We start from the raw sequence: 20,761 nt of genomic DNA on the forward strand, positions 1-20,761 counted from the left end.
AACTTCTCCCTTGGTCCAAAACTCTTCCCACTATGAAAACACTTCTACTTAGATCTTCCAAAGTTTGGAATAAAGTTACAGCCATAGCAAGATTGATAATAACAATAATAAAAATAAAAAACAGTACTACATAGCTCTTATTAAGTAAAGATACCTTTTTTTACCCCAAACTCAGTGTTTCACTTTATTTTTTAAAAAAAATTTATTGGACTATACTTGATTTAAAATGTTGTGTTAGTTTCTGCTGTACAGCAAAGTGAACCAGTTATACATGTGCATATATCTACTCTTTAAAGACGCTGTTTTAAGCAGTTCTCAAATGTTAACCAAATTACACAACTTTCTTATGAGTGGATGCGGTGGTTATTCCTGATGTAAAGATGAGGTGACAGAGACACAGTGTTTGGAACTTGCCCACGTTGATAGTCGATGGCACAGGTGGCCTCGCCAGTGTGTCCCCAGAATCTGCTCACCCATCCCCTCTGCCCTCCCCCTGGGGGCAGCCCTGGAGGGTTTGTGAGTGTCCTGGGGCTGCTGTAACCTCAGACTGGGGACTTAAACAACAGACATGGTTTCTTTCACAGCTGTGCAGGCTAAGAGTCCAAGATCAAGGTGTGGGCAGTGTTGGTTCCTTCTGAAGACCCATCTGTTCCAAGCTTCTCCCCCAGCTTCTGGTGGTTGGCTGGCAATCTTTGGTGTCCCTTGGCTTGTAGACCCTGCATCACCTGATCTCCGCCTTCATCTTCACATGATGTTCTCCCTGTATGGGTGGCTCGTGTCCATATTTCCTTTTTTGAATAAGGACCCCAGTCATATTGGATCAGGGGCCACCCTATGACCTCATCTTAACTAAATTCCATCGGCAACAACCCTGTTTCCAAATAAGGTCACCTTCGGAGGCACTAGGAGTTAGTATTTTAACAAATGAATTTTGGGGACGGACAATTCACCGCATAAGAGATGATGTCTCTGTGAACCTGTAAAAAGCCATTTAGAGCCTAAGCTGTGGTTAGCGCCAGTCATCCTGAGCTTTGCACTGCAGGGATTGATCCCCGCTGCAGTACCATCACAAGCTTGCACTCCTGATGTCTGGCCCTTGTCTCCAACTCAGATGTCTCCAGAGACCAGGCAGACAACAGAAATTAAAGCGTGAGTGAATCCACATGTCAGGTAGAAGACAGAGTGCAGGGGCCTGCTGGGAACCAAACAGCATCCCCATCGACACGGAGCAGCTGTACAGGCACCAGCGGGTTGTTGCCATTAGGAATGGGGACTCAGCCTGCCAGAGCTTTGACCTGGTTCTGGTGAATATCAGTGTCTTTGAGGGTAAAGGACACAGAAATCTGTGTTTTCTTTGGTTTTAAGTCAAGGTTAACTTATTTCAGCTTATTAAATTCAAAGGATTTTAGCTGATTTCCTACCAAGACTGTATATGAAGATGAAGCTAGAATTCAAACCTAGCTTGCTTTCTTATTATTTTGGACAATTAAAAAACCTTTAGAAAAGTTGGTGCAAGAATAGTACAATGAATACCAATGTATCTTCACTTAGATACAACAGATGTTAACATTTTCTCATGTTTGCTTCTCTCTTAGCTTTTCTTTCCCTTCCTCTCTCCCTCCTTTCTTTCCTTCCTTTCTTCCTTCCTTCCTCCATCCTTCCCTCACTCCTTTTAAAATTTCTTTCTTTCTTTCCTTCTTCCTTCCTCCCTTCCTTCCTTCCTTCCTTCCTTTCTTCCTTTCTTTATCATTTGAGATTTAGTTGGAGACTTTATGACATTTTACCCCTAAATACCCCAGCATGTGTATCATAAGAACAAGGCCATTCTACATAGCCCCAATGTAGTTGGCAGTCAGGAAATTTAACATTGATACAATACTATTATACAATATTCAGTCCATATTCAAATTTCCCCTACTGTCCTTTCTAGATTTTTTTCCCCCAAACCAGTATCCAAGTAAAGGCCATGTGTTGCCTTTGGCTGTCAGGTCTTCTTCTGTCTCCTTTAACGTCCAGCGGTTCCCCCACTTTTTGTCTTTCCCAATATAAACATCTTTGAAGGATCCAGACCATTTTTGCAAGATACCCTTCAATATGGATTTGTCTGAATTTTCCCCAACATACTTTGACTGAGGTTAAATATTTTTGGCAAGACATGGGTAATGTCATGTGGGCATGTGATGCCAATTTTCTCTATTATTGGTAATAAGTTTGATCATTTGGGTAAGGTGGTGTCCCCCAGATTTCTCCATTGTAAAGGTGCCTTTTTGGCCTTTATAATTAATATCCGATCTACAAGTACTGTGTGATTATCTTGTTTCTTGACTGTCTATCACATAATAACATTTGCATTCATGGATAAGTCATTGCCTGAATCCCTTATTTCTATAGTGGTTGTAAAAGAGAGATTTTTCTGGTTCCATCATTTTTCTATATTTATTAGTTTGGCATTGTTCTGTAAAGAAGAGGCATTTCTTTTCTTCCTTTTCTTATTTTTTCAAAAAAATCTTTACAGTTTTAGTATGGACGCAGTTTTATCCAATACATTATGATTGATTTCCATCGTTACTCATTGTGACGCTCAGATTCCTCCAGATTCGGCCAGTGGGAATCCCTTCCAGCTGGCTCTGCTGTACTTCTGATGTGTCCCTCTTAGTTCTTTTTTTAGCACCTTTATTGGAGCATAATGGCTTTACAATGGTGTATTAGTTGCTGTTGTATAACAAAGTGAATCCGCTATATGTGTACATATATCCCCACATCTCCTTCCACTTGGCTCAGTAAGATGTTCCGAACTGTCTTCACCTTTCCCCTGTTCCAGCCTGGAATCAGCCAGCTCTCCAAGGAGCCAACCCAGCTTGCTTTTAAGCAATTTAACTATAACAAAGTATGGTCCAGGCTTTGAAAGGGAAGATTGAAAAAAGTTCCATTGGCACCAAATGGAATGGATTTGTTTAAACCACACACCTTAACAAGGTAATAATGCAGCGAAGAGCTCTGGTCTATGATGATGCCTCACAGAAATGGATTTGGTTATTAGCTTGCCTGCAAAGCTTCTCTTTTTAGGGGAAGGGCAAGGGACATTCGGTTTCCCGTGATGGGGTTTGATTCAGCTGAATTCTTCTTAGCCTGGGACCAGTGAAGTGAGTGGCCTTAATTATGGCAGCTGGAGTCACGACAGTTTCACAGAGGAGAGCCTTAGGGGTGTGTTGCAATGAGTCTGACTTTATTGGACTCATTTTGGAGAAGGGTAATTTGTTTCTAAATTATTCATCAAGATCGAGAGCAGCTGGTGGCTGGCTGCCTGTTGTGTGTTTTATGCAGGTTTTAGTATCTGAAAGCCTTGTTCCTGCCTTGGCTGGGAGAGCTGGCTTGTAGAAGCAAAGCCACGTTTACAAAGAGCTGAAGATGCACGAGGCTGTGCTTGTTCAAGCTTCTTCAGGAATCAGACAAAAGCATCAGTCCTGCCACTCATTCCTGAAAGTGCAAGGAATTTGTGTTCATGTCCGGAATAATCCTTTCAAGTCCCTGAAAGAAGAATAATACTGGCAGCTTAGGAAGTCTAGTGAGTTCAAGCCAAAAGGTTGTATTACACACACTGATTCTTTAAAGAAAAGCATATTGAAAGGTTGCAGGCTAATTTTTTTTGAAAATTCTATTTTCTCCATTATAGAGGTAACACAGACTTGAAGCATCCCAGACGTACATACAGCTAGAAGGTGAAGGCCCCCATCATGCCTACCATGAGCTAAGGTCCCTCAGTCCTCTGTCTGGTCATCTGGATTGTTTTCTCTACATACTTACAAGTGTGTAGGCCGTGAATTGTGAAAGTGAAGTCATATTTTTCGGACACGTGAGCACCTTGTAGGCTGTGGTGATTCCTGGTATGATCTGAGTTTTGTGGGGTGTGGTCATTTCGAGAGCAGACAAGAGTGGTGGGAGTGACCGTCCTGGTGGGAACTCTGGCACTAGCTGTGTGATGTTGGGCGAGTCACTGGCCTTCGGGGCTCAGTTTTCTTGCCCGTAAAACGAGGTGGGGAGGAGCAGAGGGCAGACGTTCCCTCTCCTTGGCTGCCTGTCAAGGGCGCTTTAACACGTTTGCTGATTCTCAGGCCCCACCCCAGAGGTTCTGACTTACTTGGTCTGTGTGGAGTCTGGGAATTGGCATTTAAAAAAAAAGCTCCCAGGGCTTCCCTGGTGGCACAGTGGTTGAGAGTCCACCTGCCGATGCAGGGGACATGGGTTCCTGACCTGGTCCGGGAAGATCCCACATGCCGCGGAGTGGCTGTGCCCGTGAGCCATGGCCGCTGAGCCTGCGCGTCCGGAGCCTGTGCTCTGCAACGGGAGAGGCCACAACAGGGAGAGGCCCGCGTACCACAAAAAAAATAAAATAAAAAAAATAAAAAAAAATAAAGAAACGCTCCCAAATTACTGAGCAGTCAGGATCAGGGGTTACTGAAATGGAAACTCTCCAAGGCCCCACCTCCTGACCCAGCCTCATCAGGTACTACTATTCACAGTCTTGGACACCAGACAGCCTGGCCTCAACCCCCAGCTTGCCTACTTACTTGAGGTGTGACTTTACGCAAGTGAAAACCTCTCTGTGCCTCAGTTTTCTCATCTGGGAAACTGAGATAGTAATAATCCCTACCTTATAGGGTAGCTGTTATTGTGAGAAGTAAGTGGGTTAAAACACCGAGAGCACTTAGGACAGTCCCTGTCCCAGAGCCCACAGGACAGGAGAGTGAGCGATGGTTATCATTTATTTTATGGATTCAGAGATCTCCTGTGTCCCTTCTAGTCAGGAGCATGCTTTGCCCATGCTGGTGGTGACATTTTGTAGTCATCCAGTTGGTTTTGAGAAATTCTATGTGCCCTTTTAAAACTCTGAGCATTCCTGTGAGAGCATCTGGGAAATACTATTTTCCTTGTCTTCACAGATGGGAAAAAGACAAACTCGGAGCTGAGATTAAAACCACACAGTAAATCCAGTCATGCAGCCCTTACGTGCATGTAGTGTGTGAAGGAACGTAGGGAGGAAGGCGAGCTGTGTTGACCCTGGAGATAACCTTCCTTAGTCACTATTTGTGGGTTCTCAGGTATAGTATACCTATCCTCGCCTGCAAATCTGACATTCACCTTGAACCATCACACCCACACCCTTCAGTAAGGCTTGGTGTCCACCTAGATTCCCTGTTTCCTTTAAGACGTGGGCTGTAACTTCCCCAGAAGGATTCTTCCAGATTGGAGACCCAACATGGCAGAATAGAAAGACATGAGTGAGAGCCCCTGGGGCTTTCCTGCTCTGAGCGCCCTTGACCCTTTTATCGAGTCCTTATCCTGAGTGTCTTATCTGCATGACAAAGGGGTTGGGTCATGGATGAGATCATTCCAAGGTTCTGTTTTCTGTCCACCGTCACGATTTTTGCTTTATCAATATATGACTATTGTTTCTTTTTCTTTCAACCCACTGTAAAGGTGCTCATTTAAAAATTAGCCTCATGCTAAACAAAAGTACCCATGATATATATGCGTGTGTGTACATATATGTAAGTACTCTATGATAAATTAAAAGTTATTATTAAAGTAAGGAAGGTTCTTCTGTGTAGCTCCAATCCTAAATTACATCTCTTCACAGTGCACACCCCACACTTTTCTCTGGGCTCCCCTGGAGTAGAGGGTTTAAGTCTTTCTTAGGTAGGAAGCTCCGTGGGAAATTAGACCCCCCCCCCCCGCCCCCGGAAGCAAAGAATGAGCCCTGTGGCTGCCATTTTGCTGAGAGCCTGGGGCTTTTAGGCGAGTGCAGGCATCACTTCATTGAACTTGGTGGTTGAATTAAGGGACACGAGAGGCAGGCAGGGCACAACATCACCCGCTCTCTTTCTTGATTCTGTCCCCAACCCCAGAGAGGTGGCCTCCCGTCCTTTAAACAGGCTCTCCCTGGGGATCGCTGGCTGCCTCTGTGCAAGATCAGAGGAAAGTTGTTATGCCAAGGCTCAGATGACAGAAGCTGGCACGCGGAGAGCTTTCTCCAGCAGGGGAGGAAACACCCCTGACAGAGAGGGTCTGAGGAGGTCAGCAGTGTGTTGACTTTTTCCAGTAAGAATTTCAAGCCTGTCTCTTGGACCTTGAGCCAGACCTTAATGTTTAACCCCAGCTGGCTCCCTTTTACTATGAAAGCTCCTATGATTTGCAAACTTCAGTGTGTAAAAGAGTTCAACAGACCGAGTTAAAATGACCACGGCAATCCTGGACACGTGTGCTGGACTTCACAGCGTTCTGCACGTTGACCCCCATCTCTCGAGTCTCTGAACAGCCTGGTGGGGTGAGAATGGTTACCGATGAGTGAGCCCAGGCCGAAGGGCGCACAGGGACACGGTGGCCGTGAGATTTGATTGGTTCCACTGACGCAAAGCCCAAAGGGCTCTGTCAGTCAGGAAGCTTCCATAGAGTGGTCTGATTGTGAATATCCTAAATGCAGTTCTGGGCTTAATAATTTTATCATCACATCAGAGAGAGGGAGAATATAGGGGTGCCCTCTAAGGTGGCAGGTTGCTTGGGCGGTGCTTACATTTTGGCTGCATTTGGGGATCCTCAAAGTGTGGGTCGCCAACCACCAGCATCAGAATCCCCTGGGGTACCAATTCCAGACCCCTGACTCAGCATCACGGGAGGTGGGCTCTGAATCCGTGTGCACAATAAACATTCCAGGAGATGCTTGGGATTCTGTTTTCTGTGGAGCGAGGGGATGAGCCATATTCCTCTCTGGATGTGAAGGGTCTGGCTTGTTTTGTTGTTTTTGGACCATATACTATATTTTATTTTATTTTTATTTTTAAAAATTGAAGTAGAGTTGATTTACCATGTTGTGTTACTTTCAGTTGTACAGCAAAGTGATTCAGTTATATATATACATATATATGTATATATATATTCTTTTTCAGATCCTTTTCCCTTGTAGATTATTACAAAATATTGAGTATAGTTCCCTGTGCTATACAGTAAGTTCTTGTTCTTTATTTTATATACAGGAGTGTGTTTATGTTAATCCCAGTCTCCCAATTTAGGGACTGGCTTGTTTTAAAGTTGCATGTATGGGACATGGGAAGGGTATAATCCTGTTCCTTCCCCCTTCATTTTTTTTGGAGGGTAACTCTTTTCTTTTCTCTATCAGTCCCAGCTCACCTCAGAAAAATGGTGACTGATGCGGAGATAGATGACATTAGTTCTGACTTTTCTAAAGTCCTGTAATTCTTGTCTCAGCATCTTAATATGGGAGAAAGGTGAGTCCTAGGTTTGGCTCAGAGGCAGCTGACTGCCTGGTGTACAGATTTCTCCATGTAGAGTCAGAAGGAAATTCAGCCTCTTTTATCTGTCCATCCATCCATCTATCCATCCATCTATCAATTCATTTGTTCAAGGTGTCCAATATGTGCCAGGTGCTTGGAGTATAAGGAAAATAAGACACGATCCTTGTGGGGACTAAGTCTAATTTAGATAGGAGCAGAAGCGTAAGAAGAATGGACCTGAGAGTGGTCAATTTCATAGACATTTAAGATGGCGTCGAATGTGAGATGTTAAAAAAAAGAAGGAAATGTAAAAACCATTGTAGGTAATGCAGACAAGCCTTGCACAAAGGGCAAAAGACAAATATCTTTTCATATTACATAGTTCTTCAAAACACAGAGTTCCCTGGGTTTTAGCACTTGCTTTGAGATAAGCCTGTGGATTATTCTGCAGTGGGATCCTTGCTCGCCCATGAATCAGCAACCAGATGTCGACACCAGAACATTAGTGATCATCTCTAACCATTCCTGCAACTTATTCTGAGAATTTAACTTTGAAACTATGATTTCAAAGAAAACTCTAAGTAAGAACATCCAAGAGACATTTTCCAGCTATATCTCTAGTTCCAAAGTGCAGGAATGCCGTTGATTTAAAAGCAAACCCTATCTTCCTTCATAGGAAATCTGCTGTTTTAATACTTTTCTAATGACTAGCATCTAATAAAATAGCACAAATTTACACTGAGGTGCTACCCATGCACTCAGGGTAGAGTGACAGACTTTCTTGAATAGCAATTCACATTTAAGCTGACCAACGTACATGTGGTTTGACTTCAACGTGGTTCAGTAGGAGAAGTGAAATGCTGGATGAGGGCTGTCTGGAACACGCGTGCAGTTCCCACAGCCCATGCCTAGGCGGCGTGGTCCCACAGGACTCCCTGATGAAGTTGAGGTTCTACACCTGTGGCAACTGAGCCCTTGAAATATGGCCACTCTGACTGGCGCTGAGTATTTAATTGTATATAATTTAAATTAAATTAAATTTGAATCTAGACAACCATATGATGTGTAGTAGAAAGTTACAGCTAGGACATGGCTATGAAAAATCAAAATGGCTTTTCTTCTCTCTTTCCTTCTCTCCCCAGCTCTCCCTCCCCCCTTTTTTCTGACTGCACTTTTTTATTTGGTCCAGAAATTAACATAATAATCACAAACTTTCTTAGTACTTCTAGCTTGCTTAATTAGTACAATGTATTTTGCACAATCACTATTTCAGCACCCTAGTTAAAGTAGTGTACGGCAAAACTCTTTTTAAGGAAAATGTCTTTGCTATCAACAACTTGTAAAACACATCATTGCAATTACTGTCTGGGGGAAAAAACCCTTTACATTGTTAAAGTACTACTAGACACGTTAGTGTAAATAAGATGAAAGGAACTTCAAAAGTGTCACAGTCGTTTCCATTCCTAAAAATAAGTTGGTGACGAACCGTAGCTTGAAACAGGTGAGAGTAGGTGAGACTTTCAGTTATATGTCCGTTAATCTCTGTACAGATTTGAACAAAACAAGCAGCAAGCGATATCCTGGCTCCTTTGTTTTTCTGCTTGCCTTGCCCCACCTGATCCTTCCTCTCTCCCACCTCCATGACTACTGGATAGAACAAGAAGGCAAAGTCGACACTAAGGAAGGTGGCTCCCAGAGAGCCATGTGAGGGGCAATTACTAGAAGAGAAGCGAATTGCAGGTGAGGTGTGGGTAGCACTGGGGTGGAGACTTGCACTAGGTTCCTTTGGGAGTGACTCTTTCTCAGTTTGTTCTGATTTCCTCTGGGCTTTGACTCTCCATGGGTGGGGACATGGAAATGAGAACCAAGGTCATCCTTCCAGTCTTGTCCAGAAGTAGCTGCTCAATACATACTTCTTTTTTAAATAAATTATTTTATTGAAGTATAGTTGATCTACAATGTTGTGTTAATTTCTGCGGTACAGCACAGTGATTCAGTTATACATATATATATATATTATTTTTTATATTCTTTTCCATTATGGTTTATGACAGGATATTGAATATATAGTTCCCTGTGCTATACAGTAGGACCTTGTTGTTTATCCATTCTGTACGTAATGGTTTGTATCTGCTAATCCCAAACTCCAGTTTATCTCTCCTCCATCCCCTTTCCTTTCGGTAACCATAAGTTTGTTTTCTAAGTCTGTGAGCCTGTTTCCATTTTGTAAATAAGTTCATTTGTTTCATTCTTTTAGATTCCACATATAAGTGATATCATATGATATTTGTCTTTCTCTGTCTGACTTACTTCACTTAGTATGATAATCTCTAGGTCGATCCTTGTTGCTGCAAATGGCATTATTTCATTCTTTTTTATGGCTGAGTAATATTCCATTGTGTATATGTACCACATCTTCTTTATCCATTCATCTGTTGATGGACATTTAGGTTGCTTCCACGTCTTGGCTATTGTAAATAGTGCTGCTATGAACATAAGCGTGCGTGTATCTTTTCAAATTAGAGTTTTGATTCAGCAATCCCACTCCTGGGCTTATATCCAGTCAATAAGCATTTCTTGAATAAGTAAAGGATGTCAGAGCATGGAAACCACTGTTCCAACCTCAGGGAGTCATGGCCCAGCCCAGCTTATTCACCTCTCAGGAATTTTAGAGGAGTTAACCAGAGAATGCTTGGACTGTGTTACTAGGCTGGTATTTATTGGCAGCAACAAACACTGTAATGAAAAATACCGTAGAGCATTGAATATTTAAGCACACCGAAGGGAACTTGGCCTTTGACATCTGGCTGTAGCAGATTGAATAGTTACAACATTGTTGGAAAACATAATCTAATTTATAGTGTGGCAGAATCAGTGATTACATACCCTTGACAGTGGCAAGCATCACTAAAATATATATTTTTCTCCTTTCTACCTTATAGACAGTATTGATAAACCAGGTACAACATTGCCTGCCTGGGCCATAGTTCTACTTGCAGTATCATTGTCATTGCTTTTGATCCTGATCATTGTTCTGATTATAATATTCTGCTGCTGTGTCTCCAGGAGAGAGAAAGAAGGTAACTTTTTTGTTGTTGTTCGTACAGATTTATATATATTTTTGAACTTTTGGTACAAGCATTTGCAGTTCATTAGCTCATCAGCTCTTTCAAAAGATATATTGGCTTTTAGAGTCCTTGAAAGGAAATGCATGCCATTCATAGAGAGGGAAAGAACTTTCTCAAGGAAGGAAGACATTCCTCTGGGGCCTGAGTCAACCGCCCAAGGAAGACAGATCTTCACACTTTGAGAAGGTGAAGAGACAGTGCCTTTCTCATCAAAGACACTGACTATTTGAGTTTTGTGTTTACTGGCAAGGATATAAGGCTGTCCCAATCTGTCATTTAGATGCTATGTTTTTTCTAGAATAATACCCACCTATATGAACACATCAAAAGATTATTTTCTATTTTGTAGAATTCTGAGTCTCCTTTTGTAGGTGAATATTGGTGTAGTGGTAGAAAGAAAAACATGGTCTTCTGTTAACAAAAGTAGTACAAATAAAGTAAATAAAACTAGTTACACATGTCTTCTAAATGAAGTCTTTTGAGATACCCCAAGATATATGAAGGAGTGGCCTTGTTTCGGGGGCAGGCTAACATAGAGGTGAGCCTATTAATATTAGGGTGAGTTCATCAACATTGGGGTGGGCTTATTCTGGAGTTAGTTTGTGATTTCAGAAACCACAGGGACTTTGTCACATGGACAGCTCAGGACTTTCCAAGTGTTGAGTGTGTGTGTCCATCTTTGTCTTTCTTTCTCTCATAAAACCTCCACGTACTCCTACTGAATATTTAAATTAAATATTTAAATTTGAATATTAAATTAATTTTCTTAATTTTAGAGTTTTGATGTTTAGCTACATGTCAGTTTAATTGCACTTTTAATTTTATTAAGACTAACTGTCACTCGATGAGCGCTTTTTGCATGTCTGCCAGGCACCATGTTACCCAACTCTTTTACTCAGAATAGTTCTCTTAGTGAGATATTCCATGTGAAGTTCATGGTCCAGCCTTAACTAGGCTAATTGTCTAGGCTTAGCTCCTGAATGGGTTTGGTTTGTCCTTGGGGAATAAATTCTGTGGTATACCTTTATTCTTTAGGAAACAGAAGTGAAAAGTAGTAAATACCTGTTGACCCATATTTGATGGGAATTTGTTTTTACCTAGGAGTTACCCTGTGTGCCACAGATGCATTACTCAAAAAAAAAAAAAAAAAAAAGAAAAAAGAAAACCACTGGATTTTAATGAAAACTATGAATAAATTAAATTTTAATTTAGAACTGACTAGGATTGTTCATTGCCTTCAGATTATTATTTCTGACATTAGCTATTGTGGCATATTTGGAGAACATTCTATTTATTTGGACTTCTGCATCTCTCAGGCTTTTGTCTGTCCCACGCCAGCCTAGTAAGAAGGTTTGTGGCCACACAGGATGTGCACCAGGGAGATTCTCTGATTCTTAGCTTCCTCATTTACAAAATGGGGATAAGTCTTATCCTATAGATTGGTTATGAGAATTAAGTAAATTAACATAATAAAAGTTTGTATGATCATGATCTGTCCTAGATTTTATCCTTCATTTAACTTTGAAAAGTTGATTCACAATGGCCGCTACACTTCACCTTGACATAAATGTATAGGATCCAGCAAACACTTGGATTGTCCCATGATAATTATTTCCATGCTTACAAATATTAAATAGCAAGTGTTTTAAATAGTATTTTAAAACAAAGCTCTGCTTTGTTGGTGCCTGGAGAATTCTCAGTACTCTGCCTGGTTTGCTGGAGACTGACTGAGGACGGCTGAGGACCCCACTCAGCATGGCCTGGAGGCTTTGGGGTCAAAGCTTCACGGGAACACTAGTGACATTCCTCTATTACCAGAGGGACACTAGATAATCTCTCCCCTTCAATTCAAATAAGATTGCTTCTGAGGTTCAATTTGAAGTGTGAATCAGCGGATGTTGTCAGAACTGCAAATAAGTGAGAACATTATCCAAAAAATAAGGAAAATGAATATTTTTTTGATCTTGATAAAGCTTGGGATGGCTAAAGTGCAAAGCACACTGGCTTTAGTGCCAGGTGGATGGGGGCTGCTGTGTGTTACTCCCCATTGTGAAATGCTAGAGTCCCTCCAGTCCAAGAATCCATTGATGAAAAACATTAGCAATTTCATGAGAGCTTTTGGGGTGTGGACACAACTGTATGAATTGATAACATTGGTACATATTGATTGAAAATGTATTTCAGAACAAAAGAAATATAGTGCTGAAGCAATGAAATTCCTTATCTGTTAAAGACATGGTTATACTCTTGTAATAGTATCTAGTTTGTTAAAAATATGATGATGCTAACACCTACCTCTCGGGTTGTTGTGACGATTAGATGAAATAACACCTTGCATAGCACTGGCATGGTGCCTGAACAGGTAAGTACTGAATGACTGACAGCACGGACTGGGAACACAGAGCATCTCTTTATGGTGAACAGTAGAGTCTTTATAACCTCAGAAATTAGATTCAGTACTCACTAAGTACTTACTGGGCACCTACTATATTTCAGGTACCCAAGTATCACAAATACTTATATTTATGATAGTGAATAGCGAATTCTGCTTTCCTTAAGCTTGGAAGTCATTTGATAGTTCACTGTTGGGAAGCTTAATATCTATTGGATCACAAACACTCAGTAATGTGAGTATTTAAAATCAGGGGACCTAGAAAAATCGATGAGATTTTATTTTCAGAATAACTATCCTGATTTTGCTAATGTGATTTTCTTCCTTTTTTTTTTTTTTTTTGGCAGAATCTAGCTATCAAAGTGAAATAAGGTAAGTTTGAGATCACATCAATTTTCTGAAAATAAAAAACAAATGAAAACCAACCAATACAGACACACAGAGCTGTGGGATTTTAGGATTATGTTACTCAAAATTAGGTACTAAAAAGGGACAACTCTGAAAAACACATATGCCAATCACAAACTCATAGGGCAACATTAATTGCAGAATAAAATAGGTGGGTTCCTACTGTCTAAGTTTGACTTGCTCACTTAGGAAGGTGGAGTGGAATTTAGTTGGTGTCTGGCATTCGCAACTCTTTCCACAAGAGGACACTCTGTACTGTGACTGTTGGCCCTCCTGCTTTGAGTCAAGGCTAGAGATGTGAGGGCCATTTCAAGGATGTCAAAGAACCAGGCAGAGGTCCTGCTGGAATTTTTGGGGTGGTAGAGACAGTGAGACCAGCTGGGTGACTAAGGCAATGAAACCGAACAGGCAGACAGATTAGGAGTGTTCACAGCTCACTGTTCAGGGCGGAGGGACAGAGAAATTCCTGCCATCCTCACGGCTGTCCACAAGTAACTGCAAGCACTTTTAAGGTAACTATGTCAAGCACTTACTAAAGCCAGTTTCAATGTCTGCAATATTTACATAATTATAAATACACTCAGGGGAAGGATTTTTAGACAGTGGTGATTTTGTTGGGAGTGTTAAAACCCCATCTACTTTTCAGTATTTTATTAGATAATTTTAATATGTGAAATGTTGTGATTTAAAATATCTTCTGGCTACGTGTGGTGAAGGACGATGTATGTAATCATCATGTAACAGATACCATCCATTTTCCCTCGACCCCAGTCACTCCCTGGTGATAACGTGGTTCGCTTTCTCTGAGGATGCCACAAAGCAGAAATCTGAAAATGCACCTCCTTTGGGGCCTGACTTGGGGCAAGAGGAGAGGAAGGAAAACTGACCTCTGTAATTATACTGGAATTTCTCTCAACTGCTATCACCAGCAGGGTGGCGGTCTGAATTCTTCTGTTCGTCATTATTGACTGTGTAATGTCAATTCTATTCTCTGGGATCTTAGGTGATTTCAAAACGTGGTACAGTGATCAACAGCTATTCAAGGCAATGGGTAGAGAACAGCAATAACAATGGCAATAATAATCATGATACAAGTAGCGACAGTAAGAGCTAGCATGAGTGCCTAGCATGCGTGTCAGGCTATTTTACACTTGGTGGAGGTTATCTTCCTGAATTCTCCCAATGATTTTATGAGACTGTTTTTCCATTTTGTAGATGAAGAAGATGAGGGGTATAGGGAGGTTAAGTAATGTGCTCAGTATCTCCTGTCCAGAGAATGGAAGGGTCTGAATGTGAACCAGCTGACCTTGCTCAGGGCCTGAGCTCTTGTCCGTGTGCAGCTCTTACCCTTAGATCCAAGTGCATTGGGCCCAGGGAAGAAAAATGGGGCAGCTCACTGGGGCCCCTGTGTTGTACCTGTTTCCCCTCCCACTGGGTCAACAGTGCTAACTCTAGCTGCTCACAGATTTCTACTGCATTAAAAGAACATATATATATATATTTCGTATATATATTTTTCCTATAGGATCAATGCATACTTATTTTAGAAAAAAGTTTTTAAGTAAAGATAGTTTATAAAAAATGGTTTTAAAATCACCCCTAATTCTATTGCCCAGAAGTAACTGTTACCTAAGTACATATATATTTACACATATGTGTGTTCACCAAGATACACACACGTATATGTTCTGTGAAATTTGGATCATAATAAACATCATTTAATATCTTTCTCTCCTCACTTGACACTATTCTGAAGATTATTTCTGTTGACAAATACTTGCCTGCAATGTTTTTGTTTCATTTGCTTAATAAAGTTTTTTATTAAAATATAACTATAGAAAAGTACACAAATCGTGAGTACGTAGCTTGATTAATTTTCATAAAGCACGTGGACCTGGACTGCTGACGCAGAACTAGGACACCCCCAGGACCCCAGCCCCTACTCAGGCCTCCATGAAATCATCTGCTGCCTCTTCCTCAAAGGTCATGTCTTCTGACATCTATCCCCACATCCCCAGAAGTTAGAGTTGTATAAACTTGATATAAATGAAGTCATGTGATATGTCTGCCTTCTTGAACTTCAGGCTGTGAGATCAATCATATTATTGAATGTAGATGTCAGTGGTTTCTTACTATATAATACCAAGTAAGGGGTATATAAGCAGTTGATTTTTCCATTTTACACTTAAAGGGCATTTGGGACCGTGACGAACATTACTGCAATAAGCGATCTTGTGTGTGTCTTTTGGTGACATGTATACCAGTCCTCATTCCTGTTTTGTATTCTGTTGGGTAGAATCTATTAGTGCAAGCTGGGTCATAGGACAGGTATGTGTTCAGCTTTAGATGATGTTACCATACAATTTTCAAAGTACGTCTAGCAGTTTACACTTCTACCAGCAGTGTAGGAGAGTTCTCACCTGTAATAACTTTTACAGGTGGCATGGAATTCCACTTTAGAGATGCATTGTCATTTATTTTACTAGTTCCCTACCTATGGCTGGGCACCTGTGTTTGCACTTTTGCTAGTATAAATAGCTCATGAATGAACATTCTTTCAGATAAATCTTTGCACATACCCTTGTGTATTTCCCTTGCTTATTATAATCAATTCTTAGTGGTTAAGCATAAATATTTAAAAATCTTTGGGTATCCATTGCCAAACTTCTTTCCGCTGGGAAGCTGCACCAAGTTCTGCTTTATTTCAGAGGCAGGCATACTTCTTCTATCAAGGACCAGATGGTGAAACTTTGGGGTTTTGGGGGCCACGTGCTCTCTGTTACAACTACTCAACTCTGCTGCTGTAACAGGAAAGCAGCCATAGACAATATGGAAGCAGATGGGTTCCAGTAAAACTTTATTTAAAAAAACAGACAGGGAGCTGGATTTGGCCTGTGGGTCATAGCTGGCCAGCCCTGCTTTATCTGGTCACTGGTGTCTGAGAGTTGAGTACCAACCACCAGGGGACTGGAGTCTATGGACCTATTATGATAAAGTTCCATTTCTCCCCGTAAGAGGAGTGTGCGAGACACAGGGCGTCTACACAGCCGTGCTGGTGGCTGTGAGGGTACATCCCGTTGCTAGCCACCCTCCAGAGGCCAGTGCCTGAGCGTCGGCCTCGTGGTGAGTTCATCGTGTGTGAACGCTCTGGGTGGAGTCGTGAGACACGAGCAGCCATTGCTGATTAACATTTGGCTTTTTCAAATGGTCTAATTCTAGGAAATCTGCAAATATGAAGACAAACAAAGACACTTCTGGGACAAAGTTAAAAAGCGGGAATGAAAACTATGGCTACAGTTCAGATGAGCCAAGGACCACAAGTGTGTGGCCAGGTGGGTGCAGCGGAAAGATCTGGAAGGGAAAGTGTCCGGAGACAGGCTGACCCATCAAACACCGGCTTCTGAAGGCGGCTGCCTTAGTGGTTGGCGGTCATTATTTGGGGAGTAATTTTTAGAAGAAAGAGACATTCCAGAACTAGAAATATTCTAGGAGAAGATAACAGTCAAAACCCACCTATTTTTCTAAAGTTTAAAAGAAATCGAGGTGGAAATCTTAAGAATTTTTTAAAAATAATGTTTTTCTCAGTGTTTTCTCTCTTTTTAAAAAAATACTTCTACCTTAAAGTGTGTGAAGAGGCATTTGAATACATTGAGGGTAACTGCCCCCAAACTTCAATTAAGTCTGAAATTCAGCAAGAAATCTTTTCCTCTTCAATCTGACAGTCATAAGGGGGGGGGGTGTCTCTGAAACCACTGTCACTAGTGAGGGACAAGGGTAGTATCTGAACCAAGATCCTTTTGAAAGCAGTTGAGAGAAAGAGAGATGGTACAAATTACCCCTTAGTGGTTGGGGAGGGAGACTGGCCCTCACAAGTTGCCGGCAAAACAAATTCCAGAGATAGAGTTTTGGTTAACTGATTCTTACCGAGAGGCTAGAAAACTTTTGTTCACTGAGATAGGGACTCTATTCTTGGCAACCCCATAATTTCCATTTTTCCGTGGCTGTCTCCTATGTACATTCCAAATTGTATGCTTCAGATTTAAAAGAATTCCACAAAGCATAGACAGTTTCCTTTGATAATCTGATCAAAGCCTCTTGCAGAATTTCCTGTGATAGAATATTTATTCATTAATATTTTATATGATTAATTAAGTAGCTTGACCAAAATCATGGCCCAAACTGAACCTCTCTGGCTCCTTTTTTTCCCCTGTGTTTATTTCCCTCGACGAGCCATTAAAGCAATGGATTCATCTTGTCTCTGGATGAGACTAACCTGTCAAGAAAGGAATCGATTTTGAGTCCTTTTGCTATGTTTTTAATTTCATTAGAAAGATAAAGTTCTAAAAATATGTAACCTCAAGTAAACTTAAAAAAAAAAACCGTGTGTGGTTACAGATTATTGATGCCAGGGGTACTACTTAAAAGCAAAGGTATTTCTTTATGGATTGGAATTGGTAGAATAGGTAGTGTGGTTTTGGTCACTTGTGACTCTAAAATCATTTTGCTGTTGCAGAGACTGCTTCTCTCCCTGCAAAGTCCTCTGAATCCAGTGTTCCAGAACAACGTGTCAGTAGGCAACCGTATCAGGTGATTCAGACATTCTTCTCCCTTTTGGACTTTTTTTTTTGCTACTTAAAAACCCTTCCCCTATAGTAGGTGATTACATTACATTCATGATGGACAAACGTGGCCTTTGCTCACCTCCAAGTCAACGGGACAGCATGGAGAAATGGGGCTGGAACACGTAGTATCTCTCTGTAGTGGGTTTTTTGGGGAAAGACCAGAAGTTCAGTTGGGGGCTGGTAATCTTGATGTGTCAGTTAGACGTCCACACAGAGGTATGGGGCGTGCAGATGGATGTGTGAGTCTGGGGCTCCAGGCAGAGGCACGATTGCAGGTGTTCCTGGTTGCTAGGCAACTTTTGATGGATACCTCCTTCCAAGGGACATTAAACATAAAGAAAACCATCCATTAGGAACCGTGAGGACACTGTACGTTCATTTTCCAACACTGAGTTAGCATTGGTTGTCACTCATGAATGAATTAGAGTTCATATGCAGAAAATATGATTCTTTATATCCAAAAATCATATTAAACAAATGTGCATATAACCAGGACCATTTTCCGGCCTGTGCATCTTCAAAGGAGAAGTACTTGGATGCGATTCTGCCATAATGTCCCCAGTGGGTGTTTTCCCCATTTAGCTTTTGGAAAAGCCAGACTCACAGATTGGGCTTCCGGCAGTTTGCTGGATCAGGTGGCCTTGGCTTTGTTCTGCCTTGGAGTTGCTACTGGCCTGAGGTGTTACTGCTGAGCGTGTGCCTTCAAAGCCCCATCTTTCCTTCCTGGCGTAGATGTTCACTTGAGTTTCCAGGCGGCTCCAGGCTGTAATATTCCTTCCTGCGGTCGGGATTCAGCTCCATACATACAGCTTGCCAGTGATGTGTGCCTCCCAGGCCTTTGGGGGGAAGGGGAGCTTTGATCAGCCATGTATTGGGAGGAATGAAATGATGCTATTAGCGGCAACCAAGGTAGCCAGGCGGGAAGACGTATGAGGGGTCTTCACAAAAGCAGATGGGCCTACGTGACAAACTGTGAGCCCCTGGTACGAGTTCAAGCTACTTCCTCAGGCTGGGTGGCAGGAATATAGAGACATAAAATTCTTCCCATCAAGGCTGCTCTCTTGGGCACATATATCTCTTGACTGTAGAGATGCAACCGTTTCCCCTTCGAAGGGCTGGTGGCTTGACTAAGAGATGGTGGGTGAAAGGGAGTAATTGCTGGGCTGTGAAGGATGTTTCCTGTCAAGACCCCCCGACTGGACCTGAGTGGGGAATGCGGTCTGATGAAGTGGCTCTCTCTTCCCCAGCGCCAAACATGGTCACTCCAAGAAGACACTTAAGCCAATCTTTACTTCCGTGGCCTTTCTGTGGTTACCTTTTTCTGTTCTGTGTCTTTCCACCTGACAAGCCACAGTGCTCAGGTCTGCAGTGGAGTATGGGGCAGATGGGGAGGAGATACAGAAGAGGGTCATGTCAGTTGATTCCCCTTGATATAAATGAGGAGAAAGGGGAAGTCTAGATGCATTTGGATACAGGAATGGAGGATGACGTTTGGAGCTCTGAATAGATGCTCTTAAGCTTGAAGTGTTGTTTTGAAAATATACAGGGAGAGAAATTTAAGAAGTTTCTGCTACTTAGACATGTAACCGGTTAAATAATCTATTGGTGGAAAAAGCACAGTGGCCATTGAGGTGCTGGGCCCGGGGGCTGGTAACACACATATCTGTGTTTCTTGAAGTGTTTGTAAGGCTACTAGGGAAGCAGGGCATCTTGGCCAGAGCACCAGGGTCCTTAAGAAACAAAGAAGATGAAAGGAAGATGAACTGTTTTTGCCTGAGCTAGAAACTGACAAAGGGTTTTTAAATAGCTGGATTTTTCTAAGTGAGGGAACTTGGACAAGCACATTTATGAAGAGGCCTGTCTTTGGTCATTAAGCAAAGGGTGGCTTGCCGGTGTGGGCCCAGGCACTGTGTCCTGGATGCCCATTTGAAGAACCTTAACGTGAGATGTACTGTGAGCTATGCTTCCCGTGAGGCAGTTAAAGGAGGGGGGAGCAGACAAATATCATATAATATCACTTCTGTGTGGAATCTAAAAAAAATGATACAAAAGAACTTATTTACAAAACAGAAATAGACCCACAGACACAGAAAACAAAATTACGGTTCCCAAAGGGGAAAGGGGGAGGAGAGACAAATTAGGAGTTTTGGATTAACAGGTACACACTACTATATATAAAATAGATAAACAACAAGGTCCTACTGTATAGCACAGGGAACTCTACTCAATATTTTGTAATAACCTACGAGGGAAAAGAATCTGAATATATATACATTGGGGCTGGCCAAAAAGTTCATTTGGGTTTTCTGCAACATCTTATGGAAGAGCCCGAACGAACTTTGTGGCCAACCCAATATATGTAACTGAATCGCTTTGCTATACACCTGAAACTAACATGACATTGTAAATCAACTGTACTTCAATTAAAAAAGAAAAGGAGGGAGGGAACAAGATGGTCAGTAGAGGAAAGGGCTGGGCCTTCAGTAGGTCTCTTCTGTGTCCTTATTCCAAAGAGGACATAGTCCTGCATGTCATCATCTGGCCACTGAAGAGCCACCAGGTGGTCAAGCCATAGCTTGTAGAAGCAGGTCCAGGCGACCCTTAGCCAGAGGTTCCTTTAGAACTTGCCAAGGCCGGGCCTGCAGCCCAGCCTGGTCTGTGTGGCCACGCCCCCTGCTGTGCAGGCTCATGCGGACTTTCCTCAGAACCCCTTAGGCCACAGAGCAAGGACAGTGCACTCTGTGCTTTCTTTCCTCATAAACTTTCTCCATGCGCAATGAGCTTTGCTCCCTGGAGGGCCCAGGACAGGAGAGCTCTTCAGAGCCCCATCCTTTGTCCTTTCATCCTGCCTTCCTCTCCACTTGTCTCCGTGTGACTCATTTTGTCCACTTTGCCATCCTTGCTGCTGTGGGGTGTGGCCAC

General features: G+C 42.1%; 1 protein-coding gene across 6 annotated transcripts in view; it reads left to right on the forward strand.

Annotated features, from left to right (window-relative positions):
* IGSF5 (immunoglobulin superfamily member 5) overlaps positions 1 to 20,761 on the forward strand; it is a 43,385-nt gene that overhangs the window by 17,385 nt on the left and 5,239 nt on the right. For 3 of the 6 annotated variants that reach the window (XM_033418331.2, XM_033418330.2, XM_033418335.2), the window contains 4 exons: positions 10,232 to 10,369; positions 13,157 to 13,181; positions 16,437 to 16,549; positions 17,731 to 17,804. In XM_033418331.2, coding sequence (XP_033274222.1) covers positions 10,232 to 10,369; positions 13,157 to 13,181; positions 16,437 to 16,549; positions 17,731 to 17,804 — 350 coding nt within the window. Of the gene's footprint in view, positions 1 to 10,231; positions 10,370 to 13,156; positions 13,182 to 13,988; positions 16,414 to 16,436; positions 16,550 to 17,730; positions 17,805 to 20,761 lie in introns of those variants that run through there. The other 3 variants (XM_033418332.2, XM_033418333.2, XM_033418334.2) reach the window with 3 other exon arrangements.

The sequence above is a fragment of the Orcinus orca genome, chromosome 5, assembly GCF_937001465.1.
Source record: "Orcinus orca chromosome 5, mOrcOrc1.1, whole genome shotgun sequence".
In the NCBI taxonomy this organism is placed as follows: domain Eukaryota; kingdom Metazoa; phylum Chordata; class Mammalia; order Artiodactyla; family Delphinidae; genus Orcinus; species Orcinus orca.